This window comes from Trichosurus vulpecula, chromosome 9 (genome assembly GCF_011100635.1).
Source record: "Trichosurus vulpecula isolate mTriVul1 chromosome 9, mTriVul1.pri, whole genome shotgun sequence".
NCBI lineage: Eukaryota > Metazoa > Chordata > Mammalia > Diprotodontia > Phalangeridae > Trichosurus > Trichosurus vulpecula.
The window spans coordinates 47,037,855-47,059,536 of record NC_050581.1 but is presented as its reverse complement, the minus strand read 5'-3'; the positions used below and the strand labels follow the sequence as shown (position 1 = coordinate 47,059,536).

The 21,682-nt window shown below is 37.7% G+C and overlaps 1 protein-coding gene across 1 annotated transcript in view; it reads left to right on the top strand.

Annotated features, from left to right (window-relative positions):
* PARN (poly(A)-specific ribonuclease) overlaps positions 1 to 21,682 on the top strand; it is a 186,176-nt gene that overhangs the window by 64,694 nt on the left and 99,800 nt on the right. The window contains exons 20-21 of the mRNA XM_036738871.1: positions 304 to 390; positions 20,864 to 20,938. Of these exons, the coding sequence (XP_036594766.1) occupies positions 304 to 390; positions 20,864 to 20,938 (162 nt within the window). The remainder of the gene's footprint in view (positions 1 to 303; positions 391 to 20,863; positions 20,939 to 21,682) is intronic.

Sequence of the window (21,682 nt, the reverse complement as noted above, 5' to 3'; positions counted from 1 at the left end):
AGACACTATAGTAATGTTTCCTATTGTTTGTTGTTGTTATTACTATAATTGTAATTACTATGGTAAAAACTGAGGTCCTATGTAAGACGATAGTCTTATTAATCTTACTAAAGAGTCATAGTTCTTGAGCACCATTTGTTAACATGTAACATTAATAGAGAATCCCCAAGTTAATCTGGCCTTGGTATCTACCAGGAAATGTCTGTTGTAGCAAAATAAGTTAAAGAAAGTAGTAAAGCTCTGGTTGCCTTTGGAATAGTCACCTTTCAAATGTAAACCTTCCATTAAAAATGTGTCTCATAGTGCAACCCAAAAGAGATCATGTTCTACATGTGACATTCCCCAAAGAATGGAAAACCAGCGACCTATACCAGCTTTTCAGTGCCTTTGGTAAGTGACTTAAAGTTAGGTTTACTTTTGAGGTTTCTTTCTTTCTTCCTTCCTTCCTTCTTTCCCCTCTCTCTCTCTCTCTCTCTCTCTCTCTCTCTCTCTCTCTCTCTCTCTCTCTCTCCCCCTCCCCCTCTCTCTCTCTCCTCTTTCTTTTTGCATAGATGGTCAGTACTATGTAGAAAGCATCAGTTTGGGCATAAAGAAATGTTATATGCAAGGTTTAAACAAGTTTAAACCAAGGTTTAACTTCTAGCATAAGGTAACCTTTAATAAAAACTATTAGAGTTGTAATATTTAGGAAAAAATCACAACAAAGCAAGCTAAACTTACTTTTGATGTAGCTAAATTTCTTTTGTATTGCCATGGAAAACAAAGAAGTCTAGACAAAGGATGACATCTCTATTTCATACTCCTTGCTTTTTTTTTTTTAAGTATATGGTAAATTCTACACATTACTTTCAAAGTGGTCTGAATTATCTCTACTTTCTGAACTTCCTCAGTTTTTTGCATTTAAAACAATGTTTAAAGAGGGAATCTAAGGTGTCCTTTTTATTTTTGTTTTTTTCCTTACTCCTTCTGGATCAGGAATTTATTACTACTACATTATCATATGGCTCCTTCAAATTGTTCAAATAAATATTCCTTTTTAGCTGTCTCTCAACTCTTGTGTTTGTATTTCAGAATTCCTACTCAGCTCTTGTCTTTTCATCCGAAATGGCTGGAAGTCTTCTATTCTATTAAAGATTAATTTTTTTTTTACCCATGTGCTCAACTTTTCTGGCTAAGTTATTCTTGGTTATAAGTCTGTATTTTTTAACTTCTAGAATGTCGTATTCCAAGATCTCCTCTGTGTACAATAAAAGCTGCTACATCTTATGTGAACCTAGTTCTATCGTATTTGAACTTCTTTTAGGATGCTTGCAATATTTTTTTTCTTTGACCTAGAAACTCTGGATTTGGGCAGGAACTTTCCTGGGACTTTTCCTTTGGGGGTTATTTTCAGGAGGTAATCGGGAGATTCTTTCAAACTTTACTTTGTCCTCTAGTTCTAATCGATCTAGATAGTTTTCATTCATGATTTCTTGAGATATAGCATCTAGGCTTTTTTTTTTAACTATTTCTTCAATCTTTTAGTTTTCTTCAAATATTCCTTGTTGTCTCATAGAGTCATTGATTTCTATTTCATGTATTTTAGCTTTTAAAGTATACTGCTTGGACAAGGTTTACCACTCACTTTCTCTTTTAAGCTATTTATTGTCCCTCTAGTTCTTTACTCAGAAGATTTTGTTTAATGTTTTTTGTTCTCCTGTTTCATTTTTTTCCTAGATAATAATGTAGCCCTGTGGAGAATTCACTTTTTTCCTTTGAGTTTCTATGTATGTGTATCTTCTTTTTAGAGATCTTTAGCTTAGAATGATTTTTTGATATCATTTGGTGTTTTCTTTGATTTAGTCATTTCTCAACCTTTTAGTTTCTGAATTGTGGTTTTTCACCATTCCTAGGTTTTGTCCCTTCTGGGCTTTTGTGTGGAAGAGCCCTTGGGCCTGTGCTGTCCTAGTCTGAATATTATTGCTCTGTTGTTACTGCCCTTTATGCTGGGGCTTCCACTATGAGGTTTTCTGATCACATTGGAGCTTTATAACCCCTTTGGGTGTTTCTTAGGGGACCTTAGTTTTCTGACTCTGGAAATAGAGGGCAAAAAGTGTTCTTGCAGGCAAAAAGTGTTTTGTCTCTCTTACTGAGAAGGGCTAGTCCTGACTTTGCTGAGAGGAAGGGTGGCCCTTTCTTGTTGCCTGTGGATGTCTGGCTTACTTTTTGTGCAATTCCTGGTTAAAAGAAGTCACTCATTCTAATTTCTTGTTGGATTTCTTATTTGGTCTGGTGCATACTTAAGGGTTTTTCAGGGGTAGGTATATGGGAGCCAGGGGCATCTAGGTGGCATAGTGGACAGAGTGCTGGCCCTGGAGTCGGGTGGACCTGAGTTCAAATTTGGCCTCAGACACCTGTTAGCTGTGTGACCCTGAGCAAGTGACTTCAGTTTGCTTTAGTTTCTTTATAAAATGAACTGGAGAAAGAAATGGCAAAAAACTTCAGTATCTGTTTTAACAACCCAGCTAGCAGCTTCGGTGGGGGCGTAAGATCACTCCCCCACAGCCGGCACCCAGGGGGCTGCTGGGACCCAGGAGGCTGCCGGGACGCCGGGAAAGCACAGGTTCTTTTTATCTGCTTAAACAAGGAAAGCACGGTGAAGGGGTTGACCAGCTTACTTTAATATAGCATTCAGGTAGCATACAGACAACATTCATTTAGTTCAGGGGAAAAAACACCAGCATTCAGTTAGTTCAGGGGAGCATACAGACAAGCATCAAGAGACAGACCAAATACAGATTCATTGAGTTACTTCAGGGGAAAAACCAGCACCCTGAGGTTCAAAACATTCATTTAGTTCGGGGGAAAAACAAACCAGCACCCCGAACCTCAAAACCAAAATACAAACAAGTTACAAATACAAACAAATACAAATACAACAGACAGACCCAACACAATTCATAGTTACCAACATCTGGGCTCACCCGAGAGCAAGGGCTGGCCCAGAGTCACACTTGCTTGCCGCTGCTCCAACACCAACCGGAAAAGGAAAGAGAGAGCTTCAAGCTGTCCTCTCCCCTCTTATAGGGTTTTTGACATCATCAAGCGTCGCCTGAATGACCAGGGCCGATTGGTTCTTGACTTGGCCCCTCCCCCTAGGGTAGACATTAACACCTCCCCTCAGCCAGCCCCATGACTCATCACACAGGAAGTTTTCTGCTTCCTGACATGCTCTCTAGGCTTCCTGCCCCGGAAGAGCAAGCCACAGCATCCAGAGGCTCAATGAGGTAAGCTGAGCCATTCAAAGAAAATAAAGGCCATTCTGGTTACAGTATCTTTGTTAAGAAAACCATAAATGGGATCTTGAAGAGTTAGACACAACTAAGCAACTAAACAGCTTAAGGGAGCTGGACGTTCTGTTTCAGCTAAATCCTCAAAGTTTTGGTATGTTGTCTCATTATCTTCATTGATGAAATTTTCTGCTATCTCTTCTATTCACCAGTTCTTTAGGATTAGGTTAGTATCCAATTAATTTTTAATGCTTTCTTCAAAGGCCTTATCTTGAATATAATTTTTATTGCATTACAGTGAGTAAAGGAAATGTTTAGTATTTGTTTATTTCTTGGCAGAGTTTTTATGCCTCAGTATATGGTCAGTTTTTATATAATTGCTATGTATACTTGAAAAACACGTGTACTCTTGTCATTCACTAATCATCAGAGATGTATTATCTCTAATATTTTTCTATTCTAAGTTCTCTTTGATTCCTTAATTTCTTTGTTGGTTTATCTTTTTGTTAGATTTGTCTAGTTTTGAAAGTGGTATATTTCAATCCCCTGGTACTAGAATTTTATTCTGTATTATTCCCTACAGTTCATTTAAATTTTCCTTTTAGTATCCAGATATTATATATTTGTTGCATATGTTGGTTTTTATATTGGTTCATTATCTGTAGAACCTTTAAGCATAATATTTTTTCTTGCTTATCTCTATTTTGCTTATTTTCACTGTTGCCTTGTACTTCCTGCTGCCACCTCAACAGTCTCCTTGCTGCAGGTGCATTGGGGCATAGCACATCCCCTGAGGAAAGGCTGCTGCGGCCAAGCCAGGTATCTTTCATCTGCATAGGGAGTCTATTCCTCCCTGCCACTAGCTTTAGCCAGCCACCTCAGATGAGAAGACCAGGAGTCCACTACTGTCCAGAGCCTTCCATCTCCTGCTTGGTGCAGCATATCCCCTGAGGATATATTATCCTTCTTTTTTGTTTATATATGAAGATTTTTTATTTTTAGTTTACAATACTCAGTTCCACATGGTTTTGAGTTCCAGATTTTCTTCCCCTCCCCTCTCCCCCCCCAAGATGGGATGGAATCTGATATCTCTTCTACATATAGCTTCGTATTAAACTTATTCACACCACAGTCAAGTTGTAAAGAATTATGACCAATGGAATCAATTATGAGAAAGAAGAAACAAAACCAAAAAAAAATGAGAGAAAAAAGGAGAGCAAATAGTTTGCCTCAATCTGCATTCAGACTCCATAGTTCTTTCTCTAGGTAGCTAGTTCTTTCCATCATGAGTCCTTTGGAATTGTCTTTGAACCTTCTGTTGCTGAGCAGAGCCAAGTTTATCAAGGTTAGTCATCACAGAATCAATATATCTGTGGTTATGTACAATGTTCTCCTGGTTCTGCTCTGCTTACTCAGCATTATATTATGTAGGTCTTTTAATGTTGTTATGAAGTCCATTTCTTCCCCATTTCTTATAGCACAATTGTATTCCATTACATTCATATACCACAACTTGTTTAGCCATTCCCCAATTGAAGGGCATCCCCTTGACTTCCAATTCTTTTCTACCACAAAAAGAGCTGCTATAAATATTTTTGTACATATGGGTGTCTTTCCCACTTGGGTGATCTCTTTGGGATACAGCCCTAGAAGTGGTATTGCTGGGTCAAAGGGTATGCACATTTTTATAGCCCTTTGGGCATTGTTCCAAATTGCTCTCCAGAATGGCTGGATCAGTTCACAACTCCACCAACAATGTAACAGTGTTCCAATTTTCCCGCATCCTGTCCAGCATTTATCATTTTCCTGTTTTGTCGTGTTAGCCAATGTGACAGGAGAGATGTTGTATCTAAGAGTTGTTTTGATTTGCATTTCTCTGATCAATAGTGATTTAGAGCATTTTTTCATATGTCTATAGATATCTTTAATTTTTGCCTCTGAAAACTGCCTGTTCATATCCTTTGACCATTTCTCAATTGGGGAATGACTTGTATTCCTATAAATTTGACTTAGTTCCCTGTATATTTTAGAGATGAGGCCTTTATCAGAGACACTGGTTGTAAAGATTTTCTTCCAGTTTTCTGCTTCCCTCCTAATCTTTGTTGCATTGGCTTTTTTGTATAAAAACTTCTCAATTTAACATAATCAAAATTATCCATTTTGCATTTTGTAATGCTCTCTATCTCTTGTTGTATCATGAATTCTTTGCTTCCCTATAAATCTAATAGGTAAACTATTCCTTGCTCTCCTAAATTGCTTATAGTATCAGTCTTTATTCCTAAGTCATGAACCCATTTTGACTTTTATTTTGGTATGCGGTGTAAGATATTGGTCTATGCCCAGTTTCTGCCCTACCGTTTTCCAATTTTCCCAACAGTTTTTGTGAAATAGTGAATTCTTAGCCCAGAATCTGGATTCTTTGGGTTTATCAAAGAGTAGATTGCTATAGTGGTTGAATACTGTGTCTTGTGTACCTAACCTGTTCCACTGATCTACCACTCTGTTTCTTAGCCAGTACCAAGTAGTTTTGATGACTGCTGCTTTTTATGGTACAGTTTAATATCTGGTATGGGTAGGTCACCTTCCCTAGCATTTCTTTTCATTAATTCTGTAAATATTCTAGACTTCTTGTTCTTCCAGATGAATTTTGTTATTATCTTATCCAGCTCTGTAAAATAATTTTTTGGCAGTGTGATTGGTATGGCACTGAATAAGTAAATTTAGGTAAAATTGTCATTTTTATTATATTAGCTCGGCCTAACCATGAGCAACTGATGTTTTTCCATTTGTTTAGATCTGTCTTTATTTATGTGAAAAGTGTTTAGTAATTATGTTCATATAGGCCCTGCGTTTGTCTTGGCAGGTAGACTCCCAAGTATTTTATAGTGTCTGCAATAACTTTAAATGGAATTTCTCTTTCTGTCTTTTGCTGTTGGGCTTTGTTAGTAATGTATAGGAATGCCGAGGATTTATTTATTTATTTTTTTAAATTTAATTTATTTAATGTATTTAGTTTTCAGCATTGATTTTAACAAGAGTTTGAATTATGAATTTTCTCCCCATTTCTACCCTCCCACCCACTCCAAGATGGCCTATATTCTGGTTGCCCCATTCCCCAGTCAGCCCTCCCTTCTGTCACCCCACTCCCCTCCCATCTCCTTTTCCCTTCCGTTCCTGTAGGGCAAGATAAATTTCTATGCCCCATTGCCTGTGTATCTTATTTCCTAGTTGCATGCAAAAACTTTTTTTTTTTGTTTTTGAATCTGTTTTTAAAACTTTGAGTTCCAAGTTCTCTCCCCTCTTCCCTTCCCACCCACCCTCCCTAAAAAGGCAAGCAATTCAACATAGGTCACATTCATATCATTATGTATAACCCTTCCACAATACTCATGTTGTGAAAGACTAAGTATATTTTGCTCCTTCCTAACCTATCCGCCTTTATTGAATTTTCTCCCTTGACCCTGTCCCTTTTCGAAAGTGTTTGTTGTTGATTACCGCCTCCCCCTATCTGCCCTCCCTTCTATCATCCCCCCTTTTTATCTTCTTCCTCCTTTCCTGTGGGATAAGATACACAATTGAGTGTGTATGGTATTCCCTCCTCAGGTCAAATCCTATGAGAGCAAGATTCACTCATTCCCCCTCTCCTGCCCCCTCTTCCCTTCCTACAGAACAGCTTTTTCTTGCCACTTTTATGTGAGATAATTTACCCCATTCTATCTCTCCCTTTCTCCTCCTCTCAATATATTCCTCTCTCATCCCTTAATTTGATTTTTTTTAGATATAATTCCTTCATATTCAACTCACCCTGTGCCCTCTGTCTATATATATATATGTATATATGTATGTATATGTGTCTATATATGTATGTATATATACATACACACATACATATATACATACACACACACATATATACATACACACACATACACACACACACACACACACATATATATGTATATATGCATATTTCCTTCAGCTACCCTAATACTGACGTCTCATGAATCATACACATCATCTTTCCATGTAGGAATGTAAACAAAACAGTTCAACTTTAGTAAGTCCCTTGTGATTTCTTTTTCTTGTTTACCTTTTCATGCTTCTCTTGATTGTTGTGTTTGAAAGTCAGATTTTCTATTCAGCTCTGGTCTTTTCACTGAGAAAACTTGAAAGTCCTCTATTTTATTGAAAGTCCATATTTTGCCTTGGATGCTGAGGATTTATGTGGGTTTATTTTATATCCTGCAACTTTGCTAAAGTTGTTTATTATTTTAAGTAGTTTTTTAAAAATTTATTTATTTAACATATTTAGTTTTCAGCATTGATTTTCACAAGAGTTTGAATTACAAATTTTCTCTCCATTTCTACCCTCCCCCCCACTCCAAGATGATGTATATTCTGGTTGCCTTGTTCCGCATTCATCCCTGCCTTCTGTCACCCCACTCCCCTCCCATCCCCTTTTCCCTTCCTTTCTTGTGGTCAAGATAAATTGCTACACCCCATTGCCTGTGTTTCTTATTTTCTAGTTGCTTGCAAAAACTTTTTTTTTTTTGTTTTTGAACATCTGTTTTTAAAACTTTGAGTTCCAAATTCTTTCCCCTCATCCCTTACCACCCACCATCCCTAAGAAATCAAGCAATTCAACATAGGCCACATGTGTATCATTATGTATAACCCTTCCACAATACTCATGTTGTGAAAGACTAACTATATTTTGCTCCTTCCCAACCCATCCCCCTTTATTGAATTTTCTCCCTTCACCCTGTCCCCTTTCCAAAGTGTTTGTTTTTGATTACCTCCACCCCCATCTGCCCTCCCCTCCATCATCCACCTCCTTTTTTTTTCTTCTTCCCTCTTCTTTCCTGTGGGGTAAGATACCCAATTGAGTATGTATGGTATTCCCTCCTCAGGCCAAATTTGATGAGAGCAAGATTCACTCATTCCCCCCTCACCTGCCCTCTCCCCTCCTCCCACAGAACTGCTTCCTCTTGCCACCTTTATGCGAGATAATCCACCTCATTCTATCTCTCCCTATCTCCCTCTCTCAATATATTCCTCTCTCATCCCTTAATTTGATTTTATTTCTTTTAGATATCTTCCCTCCATCTTCAACTCATCCTCTGTCCTCTCTCTCTCTGTCTCTCTCTCTCTCTCTCTCTCTTTATATATATATACACATACATATATACATACATGCACATTCACTTATGTGTGTGTGTGTGTATATATATATATATATATATATATATATACATAAACATATATATATGCATATTCCTTTCAGCTACTATGATATTGAGGTCTCATGAATCATACACATCATCTTTCTATGTAGGAATGTAAACAAAACAGTTCAACTTTAGTAAGTCCCTTATGATTTCTCTTTCTTGTTTAACTTTTCATGCTTCTCTTGATTCTTGTGTTTGAAAGTCAGATTTTCTATTCAGCTCTGGTCTTTTCACTGAGAAAGCTTGAAAGTCCTCTATTTTATTGAAAGTCCATATTTTGCCTTGGAGCATGATACTCAGTTTTGCTGGGTAGATGATTCTAGGTTTTAATCCTAGCTCCATTGACCTCCGGAATATCGTATTCCAAGCCCTTCGATCTCTTAGTGTAGAAGCTGCCAGATCTTGGGTTATTCTGATTGTGTTTCCACAATACTCAAATAGTTTCTTTCTGGCTGCTTGCAGTATTTTCTCCTTGATCTGGGAGCTCTGGAATTTGGCAACAATATTCCTAGGAGATTTCTTTTTGGGATCTATTTGAGGAGGCGATCAATGGATTCTTTCAATTTCTATTTTACCCTCTGGCTCTAGAATATCAGGGCAGTTCTCCTTGATAATTTCTTCAAAGATGATATCTAGGCTCTTTTTTTGATTATGGCTTTCAGGTAGTCCAATAATTTTTAAATTATCTCTCCTGGATCTATTTTCCAGGTCAGTGATTTTTCCAAGGAGATATTTCACATTGTCTTCAATTTTTTCATTCCTTTGGTTCTGTTTTATAATATGTTGATTTCTCATAAAGTCACTAGCTTCCACTTGCTCCAATCTAATTTTTAAGGTAGTATTTTCTTCAGTGGTCTTTTGGACCTCCTTTTCCATTTGGCTAATTCTGCCTTTCAAGGCATTCTTCTCCTCATTGGCTTTTTGGAGCTCTTTTGCCATTTGAGTTAGTCTGTTAGTCTGTTTTTTAAGGTGTTGTTTTCTTCAGTGTATTTTTCAGTATTTTTTTGGGTCTCCTTTAGCAAGTCATTGACTTGTTTTTCATGGTTTTCTCGCATCCTTCTCATTTCTCTTCCCAATTTTTCCTTTACTTCTCTAACTTGCTTTTCCAAATCCTTTTTGAGCTCTTCCATGGCCTGGGACCAGTTCATGTTTTTCTTGGAGGCTTTTGTTGTAGGCTTTTGCACTTTGTTGACTTCTTTAGGCTGTATGTTTTGGTCTTCTTTGTCACCAAAGAAAGAATGCAAAGTCTGAGACTGAATCTGGGTGTGCTTTCGCTGCCTGGCCATATTCCCAACCAGCTAACTTGACCCTTGAGTTTTTCAGAGGGGTATGACTGCTTGTAGACTAAAGAGTTTTATGTTCCACGTTTGGGGGGGATGTGCCAGCTCTGCCACACCAGCACTCCTCCTTCCCCAAGAACCCCCAACCCGGACTGGGTTTAAATCTTCAGCAGGCTGTGCACTCCTGCTCTAATCTGCCACTTAATTCCTCCCACCAGGTGGGCCTGGGGTCGGAAGCAACTCCAGCTGTAGCTTCCCCACCTCCACTGCCCCCCGCGGCTGGTAGCCAAACAGTGAACTCCTTCCACTCCTGCAGCTTTTCCCACTAACCTTCTCTGTTGTCTTTGGTGTTTGTGCGTTGGGAAGTCTGGTAACTGCCACAGCTCACTGATTCAGGGTGCTAGGGCCCGCTCCGCCCGACTCCTGGTCTGGTTGGTCTGAGCAGCTCACGGTGGGCTCTGCTCCGCTCGGCTCCCAGCTCCCAGCTCCGTGTGGGATAGACCTCACCCAGAGACCATCCAGGCTGTCCTTGGCTGGAGCCCTGCTTCCTTCTGCTGTTTTGTGGGTTCTGCAGTTTTAGAATTGGTTCGGAGCCATTTTTTATAGGTTTTTGGAGGGGCTCGGTAGGGAGCTCACTGCTTTCAAGCCGCCATCTTGGCTCCACCCCTAAGTAGTTTTTTTTACTTGATTCTCTAGGATTCTCTAAGTAAATCATCATATCATCTGCAAAAAGTGATAATTTAGTTTCTTCTTTGCCTTTTCTAATTCCTTCAATTTCTTTCTCATCTCTTATTGCTACAACTAACATTTCTAGTACCAAATTTAATAATAGGGTGATAATGGACATCCTTGTTTCGTCCCTGATCCTATTGAGAATTCATCTAGCTTGTCCCCGTTACATATAATGCTTGCTGATGGTTTTAGGTAGATGCTATTTATAATTTTAAGGATGGCTCCGTGTATTCCTATGGTTTCTAGTGTTTTGTTGTTTTTTTTTAACAGGAATGGTTGTTGTATTTTGTTAAAGGCTTTTTCTGCATCTGTTGAGATGATCATATGGTTTCTGCTAGTTTTGTTGTTGATATGATATGATCAATTATGCTGATAGTTTTCCTAATACTGACCCAGTCTTACATTCCTGGAATAAATCCTACCTGGTCGTGGTGTATTATTCTCATGATAAGTTGCTGCAGTCTTTTTGCTAATATTTTATTTAAAATTTTGGCATCAATATTCATTAGGGAAATTGGTCTATAATTTTTTTCTCTGTTTTGACTGCTCCTGGTTTGGGTATTAGTACCATATTTGTGTCATAAAAAGAATTTAGTAGGACTCCTTCACCTATTTTCCCAAATAGTCTTTAAAGTATAGGTATTGATTGTTCTTTAAATGTTTGATAGAATTCACATGTAAAATCATCTGGCCCTAGAGATTTTTTCCTAGGAGTTCATTGATGGCTTGCCCAATTTGTTTTTCTGAGATGGGGTTATTTAGGTATTTTATTTCCTCTTCTGTTAACCTGAGCAATTTATATTTTTGTAAACATTCATCCATTTCCCTAAGGTTGTCAAATTTATGGGCATACAATTGGGCGAAATAATTGCTAATTATTGTTTTAATTTCCTCTTCGTTGGAGATGAATTCACACTTTTCATTTTTGATACTGATAATTTGGTTTTCTTTTTTTTTTTTAATCAAATTGACCCAAGGTTTATCAATTTTATTGGTTTTTTCATAAAACCAGCTCTTAGTTTTATTTATTAATTTGATAGTTTTCTTAATTTCAGTTTTATTAATCTCTCCTTTGATTTTCAGTATTTCTAATTTGGTATTTAATTGGGGATTTTCAATTTATTCTTTTTCTAGCTTTTTCAGTTGTATGCCCAATTCATTGATTTCCTTTTTATCTATTGTATTCATGTAAGCATTTAGTTTTATTCATTAATTTAATAGTTTTCTTCATTTCAGTTTTATTCATCTCTTCTTTGATTTTCTGTATTTCTAATTTGGTATTTAATTGAGGATTTTCAATTTGTTCTTTTTCTAGCTTTTTCAGTTGCGTGCCCAAGTCATTGATTTCCTTTTTCTCTATTTTATTCATGTAAGCATTTAGAGATATTAAACTTCCCCTAAGAACTGCTTTTGCTGAGTCCCATAGTTTTTAGTATGTTGTCTTATTATAGTCATTCTCTTGAATGAAGTTATTAATTGTTTATATGACTTGTTCTTTGGCCCCCTCCTTCTTTAGGATTAGATTATTTAATTTCCAATTAAGTTTTAGTTCATTTTTCCATGGTCCTTTATTACATATAATTTTTATTGCATCATGATCTGAAAAGGATATATTGACTACTTTAGCCTTTCTGCACTGAATTGTGAGGTTTTTATGCTCTCGTACATTGTCAGTTTTTGAGTATGTGCCATGTACTGCTGAGAAAAAAGTATATTCCTTTTTATCCCCATTCAGTTTTCTCCAAAGGTCTATCATAGCTGCCTTTTCTAAAATTCTGTTCACCTCTTGAACTTCTTTCTTGTTTATTTTGAGGTTAGATTTATCAAGTTCAGAGAGGGGGAGGTTGAGGTTCCCAACTAGTATAGTTTTGCTGTCTGTTTCTTCCTGTAACTCCCTTAACTTCTCCTCTAAGAATTTTCATGCTATATCACGTGGTGCATATATGTTAAATAATGATATTGCCTCATTGTCTGTGGTGCCTTTTAGCAGGGTATAGTGTCCTTCCTTATCTCCTTTAATTAGTTCTTTGTTTTTGCTTTGTCTGAGATTAGGATTGCTACTCCTTTTTTTACTTTAGCTGAGGCACAATATATTCTACTCCAGGCTTTTACCTTTACCCTGTGTGTATCCCCATGTTTCAGATATGTTTCTTGTAAACAACGTGATGCAGGATTATGGTTTTTAATCCATTCTGCTGTCTGCTTCCGTTTTATGGGAGAGTTCATCCCATTCACATTCACAGTTATGATTACTATCTGTGTCTTTTTCTCCATCCTTTTTCCCCTGTTTATGCTTTTATTTCTCCCTTCTCTATTCCACTACTCAAAAGAGTTTTGCTTTTGACCACTGCCTTCCTCAGTTTACCCCCCCCTCTTGATTCTCCTCCCTTATCTTACCTTTTTCCCCTTGCTACTTCTTCCCTCCCTTCTGACCTCCCCCCTCCCTTTTCTTTCTCCTTTCCCCTCCTACTGCCTGTAGGATAAGTTTTATTTCTGTACTTATCTGAGTATGTTATTCCCTTTTTGAACCAACTCCGATAAGAGTAAAGCTCAAATACTGCTCTTCTCCCTCCCTTTTCCCCTCTACTATAATATGTTTTTGTTACTCTTCTTACCTCTTCTCCCAGAAGCATCCCTTCATATCTCTTTATTATGTTGTTTGTCATTACATCAGTTATTTTATACTGATACCCACAGTCTATGTATATGCCTTTCAATTGTTGTAGTAACTGTACTGTTCTCAAGATTGACATATACATAAAACATACAGAAAACAATATAATCCTATATAAGATTGTAAATAATTTGCCTTGTTGATTAATAAGAGTTTTTCCCCCTTGGTTACCTTTTTATGTCTCTCTTGATTTTTGTATTTGAAGATCAAATTTTCCATTGAGCTCTGGCCTTTTCGTCAGGAAGGTATGGAATTCCCTTATTTCATTGAATGTCCATCTCCTTGCCTGAAAAATTATGCTCAGTTTTTCTGGGTAGTTGATCCTTGGTTGTAGTCCAAGCTCCTTTGCCTTTTGGAATATCATATTTTAATTTGTCCTGTCATTTAATGTAGAAGATGAAAGATCCTGTGTGATCTTGACTGTAGTTCCGTAATATTTGAATTGTTTCTTTCTATCTGGTTGCAGCTCACGGTGGGCTCTGCTCCGCTCGGCTCCCAGCTCCCAGCTCCGTGTGGGATAGACCTCACCCAGAGACCATCCAGGCTGTCCTTGGCTGGAGCCCTGCTTCCTTCTGCTGTTTTGTGGGTTCTGCAGTTTTAGAATTGGTTCGGAGCCATTTTTTATAGGTTTTTGGAGGGGCTCGGTAGGGAGCTCACTGCTTTCAAGCCGCCATCTTGGCTCCACCCCTAAGTAGTTTTTTTACTTGATTCTCTAGGATTCTCTAAGTAAATCATCATATCATCTGCAAAAAGTGATAATTTAGTTTCTTTCTCCTCCAACAGATTGCCCCCTCTTTCAGTCTCACTCTCTCTTTGTTGGCTCATTTCCTATTGCCTACAAACATGCCGAAGTTTCCCCTCTCCTGAAAAAACCCTCACTTGATCCTTCCAAGCTTTCTATCATTCCATTTCTCTTCTGTCCTTTGTAGCTAAACTCCTCAAAAAGACTATCTACAATAGATGCTTCCACTTTCTCTCTCACTGTCTGCTTAAACCCTTACAATTTGGTTTCCAACTTATTATTCCACTAAAACGTCTCTCCAAAGTTACTGATGATCTCTTAGTTACCAAATGCAATGACCTTTTCTCAATCTTTATTCTCCTTGATCTCTCCACAGCCTTTGATACTGTAAATCTTTCCTCCCTGATATTTACTTCTCTAGGTTTTCAGGATGCGACTCTGTCCCGGTTCTCCTCCTATCTGATTGCTCCTTCTTTGTGTCCTTTGATGGATTTTCTTGCATCTTTCACGTTCTTTTACCATTGGTATCCTTTAGAGTTCTGTCCTGAGTCTTCCCTCTCTGTAGTATTACACTTGGTCATCTCACATGAATTAATTACCATCTTTATGCTGATGATTCTCAAATCCACCTTTCCTACCCCATTCTCTCTGCTCACTTCAGTTTCACATCTTCTTCCACCTTTCAGATATATAGAACTGGATGTCCAGTAAATATCTTAAATTCAACATGTCCAAAATTGAACTTATTATTTTTCCCTCTAAACCCTTCTCCCCTCTTACTTTCCTTATTACTGTAAAGAGCGACACTATTCTCCTAGTCCCTCAGGCTTTTAACTTAGGAGTCATCTTGGATTCCACACTATCTCTCATTTATCATATCCAAGCCACTGCCAAAGCCTACTGATTTTATCTTTACAACATTTCTTGAATATGCTGTCTTCTCTGACACTGCCACCACTTTTAATGCAAGCCTTCATTACCTCAGTCCTTGATTACTGTGATAGCCTGCCGGTGAATCTGCCTGCCTCAAGTCTCTCCTCACTCCAGTCCAATCTACGTTCAACCACAAAAATGATTTTCCTAAAACACAAGTCTGTTCATTCCCCCTATTCAGTAAACTCTAGTGGCTTCCTGTTGCTTCCAACTACAAATACAAAATGATCTGTTTGGCATTCAAAACCCTTTATAACCTAGCCCCCTCCTACTTTTCCAGTCTTCCTATACCTTAGTTCATGACACATACTCTTTGATCCAGTGACACTGGCCTCCTAGCCTTTCCATTAATAAGAAACTCCATCTCTCACCTCTTGACATTCTCTCTGGTTGTCCCCCATGCCTGAAATGCTCTTCCTCTTCCACTTCAACTACTGACCTTCCTGGCTTCCTTTAAGACCTAACTAAAATCCCACCTCCTATACGAAGCTTTCCCTAACCTCTCTTAATTCCAGTGCCTTCTCTCTATTGATTAGTTCCTTTTTATCCTGTATAGAGCTTGCTTTATATATATTTGTTTACATGTTATTTCCCCCATTGGATTATAAGGTCTTTGAGGGTAGGAACATTTTTTTTCCTTTTTTCGTATCCTTAGCCCTCAGCATAGTACCTGTCATAAAGTAGGCACTTTATAAATGTTTTTTAAATTGAATTGCTACCCTACTTTTTTTTTGTTCACCTGTAGTGTCATACGTTTTTTCTGTAGCACTTTTGTCTAACTCTATGTGAATTGTTATTTTTCAAGTTTTTGGAGTTTTGTCAGCAGGTTTTTTGGTCAGTGACATTTTCTCTAATTTATCCTACTGTCCTCTTCCATTTTTGAGTGACTCCATCATATTCACATTAAGTTATTATTTTTATTGTTATTTCTTATTCTTATCCTTTCCTGTTTTTTTCCCCTTTTTTGCCCTAGCCTCTCTCTTTATAAAGAAGATGACATTGGTGAATGAGGAGTTTGATTAATACTTGTTATCTATAATTGAAGCAACATGTTTACATTCATTTCCCCTTATTTTCTTCATCTTGTCCTGTCCCTAATTATAGGTTTTGACTCTTTTACCCCATATTCCTTGCTTGGAAGTCCCCTTTCACCTCTAGCCTCTGATATTGGCACTTGTATTGCTTATTACTAGTCTTTGATATATTCTTCCCTTCCTTTCTCTGTTCCCTAATAGTTTTCTGCAGAGATAAATGTATTTCTATACCACATTCATTGTATCTGTGGCTGTGTGTGTGTGAAATGTGTTCAACTCTCTTTTTTGGTTCAGATGGAAGTGAGATTTATTGCATACCTGTTCTCCTTCAAATCTTCCATTTTCATATAGTCTTCAGCCCATGCACTCCTATTTTGTGACATAATAAGGTTCTTTCTCTTGTCCTTCCTTTTCTCCCCAGCATATTCCCCCCTTTTCTCATTTTTCTTCCTTTTTCCAGGCCATCAAAACAGAACTGAACAACTCCTAGGGCATCTGCCTGTCTTCATTAACTTTTTCTGTGATTCTAGGGTTCTCAGAGGACATTTGCTTTTTTCCCATATTATAGTGTAAATGATTTATCAGATAGTTCTTTCAGAATAATCAAATGTATCTGCCTTTCTGTGTTTCTCTTGATTCCTTTGTTTACCTTTCAGATATTCTGTTGAATTCTGGCCTTTTGATGAAGATTGCTTTGAAGCCCTCTATTTTTTAGTGAAATAGAGTTCTTTGAAGCATTTCTAAACCCCAGAGGGAAATCTACAAGGAATGTCATCAAAATCCAGAGCTTCCATGTCAAAGAAATCATACTGCAAGAAGGTTAAAAAAAATTCAAGTACCAAGGAACCACAGTCAGAGTCACACAAGACTTGGCAGCTACCATGATTAACAGAGAGGAAAGTCTAAGATATGACATTCCAAATGAAAAAGGATAAAGGCTTACAGCCAAGAATGACCTCTCAGGCAAACCTGAGTGTAATATCTACAAGGATTTACATTTTAAAGATACTCTTTTTGCCTTTTCAGTAGAAACGCTTGGAAATCTCCTGATTGATCCAGTAGGTAGTTGCTCAGGCTAGGCTCCATCTTCTGTAGAAATCACTAGGTTTTGGTTTTTCTTGATTATTCAGATTAGGTTTTGGCCTTAGTTGCTCTGTCTCCTTATACAGTTTAGAGCCTAGATTTGACTCTCTCTTACTGTACATCTCACAGCTTCAACCCTATAAGTCTGACAGATTGCTGATGGAGCTGGTAGTTGGTTTCATAGGACTCTATAGTTATTTTGCTTCTCAGGGACTGTCATGACTCTTTATCCAGCTGTGGCTTGGCATGAATTTCCTGGAATGCCTAGGGACTGTACTATCTGGATCTGGAGATGGGGGGATGGAGTGTCGTGTGTGAAAGAACAGAGAGAGAGCCAATTTGGCTGGATCATAGAGTATGGGAGGAGGAGTCATGTTTAGAGAATCTAGAAAGATAGGTTGGGATCAGGTTGTAAAGGCCTTTAACAAACTAAACCTAGAGGTTTATATTTGATCTTAGAGGAAATAGGAAGCAACTGGAATTGATTGAGTAGGGGAGACATGGTCAGATCTGCACTTAAGGAAAATCACTTTGACACACGGAATACAGATTGTAGAGACTTCAACAGATTAATTCGGGAGCTGCTGCAGTAATACAGGCAAGAAGGGTTGAGGGCCTGAAGTACAATGATAGCTGTGTAAATACAGAGAAATGTCAGGTGTGAAAGACTTTGTAGAGGTAGAAATGTCAACATGTGCTGATTAATTGGTATGTTGGATGAAGGAGAGTGAAGAGTCAAGGATAATGCCATGGTTATGAACCTTGTGAATAGGATGGTGGTCCCTTCACAACACGTGTTAGCTGTGCTGTGTAGAGAGAAGGAGTCAGATGCAGGAGATGCTATGAGGCTTGAAATGCTAAGAGAATTGATTTGGTATGTAGGTGAGCAAGTGTGAGTAGTTGAGAATGATGCCAAATTTACAAACCTGGAGACTGGAAGATCAATTCGGCCTTTGAAAATAGGGAAGTTTCAAAGAAGGGAAGGTTTTGGGTTCTTAGAGGTTTGAGAAGGAATGAAAAAGCATGGAAGAGCCACTGCGGAGAGAGGGATAGTGAGTTAATTAGGAAGCTGTAGCCTTGCAACAATAATAGCCCACTTCAGGTTATGTAACACAAATTTGTAGTGGACTCAAGTCAGAATGGTTGTGTGTGATTTTCTCCATCTTTGTTCAGCAGCACTTGTATAGGAGTGAATACGGTGAATGGTGAGAGTAATCTAAAGCTGAGGTTTGTCAGGAACAATTGGTGTTGTGATAAGGGGGCCAGGGACTCCAGAGAAGAGGATAGCGTAGAGTTAAACTGGTTCACCAAAAGATCAGGATGGGGAAGAAGGAGAATATACATAGTACATGGCTGATGGCCCATAGAAAACTGAGGGGTTGAGAGGCTGGAGATTATGGCGTGGATAGAGAACAGGGTTTGATGTTGGAATGCAAAGGGCAAAGATGGAAAGCCAATAGATTGTCAAGAGACAAGGGAATTTCAGAGTTCCTGAACATGGAGGTGGTTGCATGCTAATGGCAAGATCCAGGGTTTGACCATCTTTGTGTATGGCTCAGGCGAGGGAGAGGGAGGTGGGAAATGAGAAAATGTCATGGGAAATGAATGATAGATTGAGGAACTTGAAGTTCTTAGGATGTTTGAATTGAGTGATATCAGAAGCCAGGCTGCAGAGTGAGAGAAGAGGCAGTGGAGGCAATGAGTATGTACTGCTTTTTTGTTGTAGTTTGGCTTAGAAAGGGTGAAAAGGGTAGGTGACTATAGTTTGAAGGGAATGGTAAGGCCTAGTTAAGGATTTTGAAGCATGGAGGAGACTTGAGTGTTTGAAAACACTATGAATAAAACTAGTAGATAGAGAAAAGTTAAAGAGAAAATGGATAATTGAGGGGGTGGGGCAGTCTTTTGGCAAAAATTGGAGGGGATGTGATCTAGGAGGAGTTGGTTTTGGCCAGTAGATCTTGGCCACCTCTTTATCTGAAAATGAAGGAAAGAGGAAAGTATGGGAGATGATGTAAAGGGACTTGAAGGTGAAGAGGGAGTTAAAAACATACCTCAGTTTTCTCAGTAAAATAGGAGGCAGGGTCCTCAGCTGAGATTAAATAAGGTTATAGGCAGATTTCATGCGAGAAGAGAATGTTTGGAAATGCTTCAGTGGGGATCGAAGTAGGAAGTTAATTAGGAAGGAAGAACAATGTTCTCTTAAGATTCTTTCCCACTTAAAGTTCAGTGATCCTGAGCAACTATAGCAACTTTCTAACCGATTTCCCTGACTTTAGTCATTATCCTCTCAAATCTATCCTACAGCTAGATTAATAAAAAGAGTACAAACTCAGTGACCTGGTCCTTCAAACCTCAGTAATCTGGACCCCTTTTGCCTACCCAAATTTTCTTTTCCTTTCCTTACTTTTCCAAACCTTCTGTTTTTGCCACCTCTATTCTCACTGTTCATGGAACACATCATGTTCATTTCCCACTCTAATCTTCTATTCTAGATATAGTTCATCTCCCTCACCCCCATCCTTGTATATAACCAGCTAGTGGATGGAGGGCTGGACCCGAAGTCAAGACCTGAGTTCAAATCTTGCCTTAGAAAATGTGTGGTCTTGGACCACTTGAGCTTTGCCCCAGTTTCCTCATCTGTAAATGAGGATAATAATACCACCCATCTCCCAGGTTTGTTGTGAAGATAAAATGAAAATATTTGTAAGGCACGCTGCAAACCTTAAAGTGCTATACAAATGTCTTGTTATCATGACTAATTGTACCATCAAGACTTACCTTTCCAGAACATCTTTTCATCAAGATTTCTTAACCTGAGGTCCATTAACTTCATTTTTTGATAACCGTGTTTCTGTATCATTACTTTTCTCTATAATCCTGTGCATTTTAAGTTTTTCTGAGAAGTGATCTGCAGATTTCAACAGACTCTGAAAAGAGGGGTTATGACCCCCCCAAAAGGTTAAAAACCCCTGTACCACACTCATCTTGGCATATGTTGCATTGATTTTTACTTAATGTTTTCATTTATGTATTTTCTTTTTTCTCCAAAAGAGAATTTTAGCTGTTTAAGGTCAGAAATAATCATTTCTTTTAGGTCTCACTTAACGACTAGCACAGTGCTTTGCGCATCTTAGGTACTGAGTAGATATTTGTTATTAAATAACTAGTTTTACTTTGAGCCTTTCTCCTTCTATCTCTCCTCCTTTAGCTCTCTGCTTATGCATATATGTGTATTTACAGTTAGCTGTATTTCTCTGTCTGTAAGTGTCAGCCTGTAAGAATGTTGGTCTCTTTATCCTTTGTCTTTTTCCCTCTTTCTTCACAATTTCTATCTGCCATTTTCTTCTACTCCCTTCTCCTTTTTTTTTCCAACTGCCTCTTTTAACTGGATTTAATGTAGAATCAAAATATGCTTTTATTTACTGTGAATAATTGAGTAATTTTTATAGCCCTTTTATTTTGAAAACGGTGTAAGTGGGACATTTTATATTTCTCTCAAAAAGTAAAAGTTGCCTTTTTACTTAGGTGATGTTTTATTTTTCTTTGTGTCAGACACTCTCAGATATGTTTCTTCAGTATAGTGTAGGTGTAGGAGATGGCCATTGAGTTGTGTTTTTTTCCTTTTTTAAATAAATTTTTGTTAAGAAATTGTTTTTTTTCCTTTCGTGTAAAAATTAAATACACAAAAGTATTCTGGCTAATTGAGAGCTCTGACTGATGTTTTAGGTAGCAATGCAATAATACTAATACTGAGAATCTAGTCAAAAGTTTGTATTGGTGCTTAATTATTTTTTAAACATACAAGAGAGAAGTATTTCAGATATGTAAATCAGATTTGAGAGTACCATGAACTCACATATTCACTTGAATTATGTTTCATTGTTACAGGTAACATTCAGGTGTCTTGGATTGATGATACATCAGCATTTGTCTCTCTGAGTCAACCTGATCAAGTGCAGATTGGTAAGTATCTGTGACTATGGTTCTTTTCCAATCTGATTATTATATAATGTGTGTACTTTACCCCTAGAACCTAAGAAAAAATACAGTGGCTCTATAAGACTCTTTAACTATCAAAGACTTGTCTAAATACTGCTTCAGGAATATTAATGACATCAGTAGAAACCCTCATTAAGTGTAACAGTTGGACTAGAAGTCAGTCCAGATTTCTTTATTCCTCTAAAATACTTAATCTTTAGAATAGAAACTTTATAATAGACTTTACTTTTGTTTCTGTTGCAGTCTTTTTTTCCATTTCATTACAAGATACAAAATGCAGCTTGAATTCATCAGTTGCACTTTATCACATCAATATAGGCTTTCTTTTGAGCATATGAAACGATAGCCCTAAAATTGGGACCACTATATTGACCAATCTTTATTAGTTTCACATTTGAACTTTTTAAAGTTGGAAATGCCAGGATAATCATCCCATTAAGGATTTATGTGGCATTCATTTCACAGGAAGATGTACTGAAGGGTATTTTATTTTCTTGTAAAAACTAAGCTTTTCAGAGATAGATTAAGCACAACTTCTGATCTCAAGCAGTGAGACTGAGTTTCCCAGTTCTTGCTTTACATTCTTTGTGGTGAAAAGATAATTTATTGAGGAAAAATGTGTAGCTTTTAGTATTTGTGAAACTAGATCTTTAAGAATGTCAGATATCTTGAAGCTTAATAATTGAAAAGCTATTGCGTAAGGAAGGT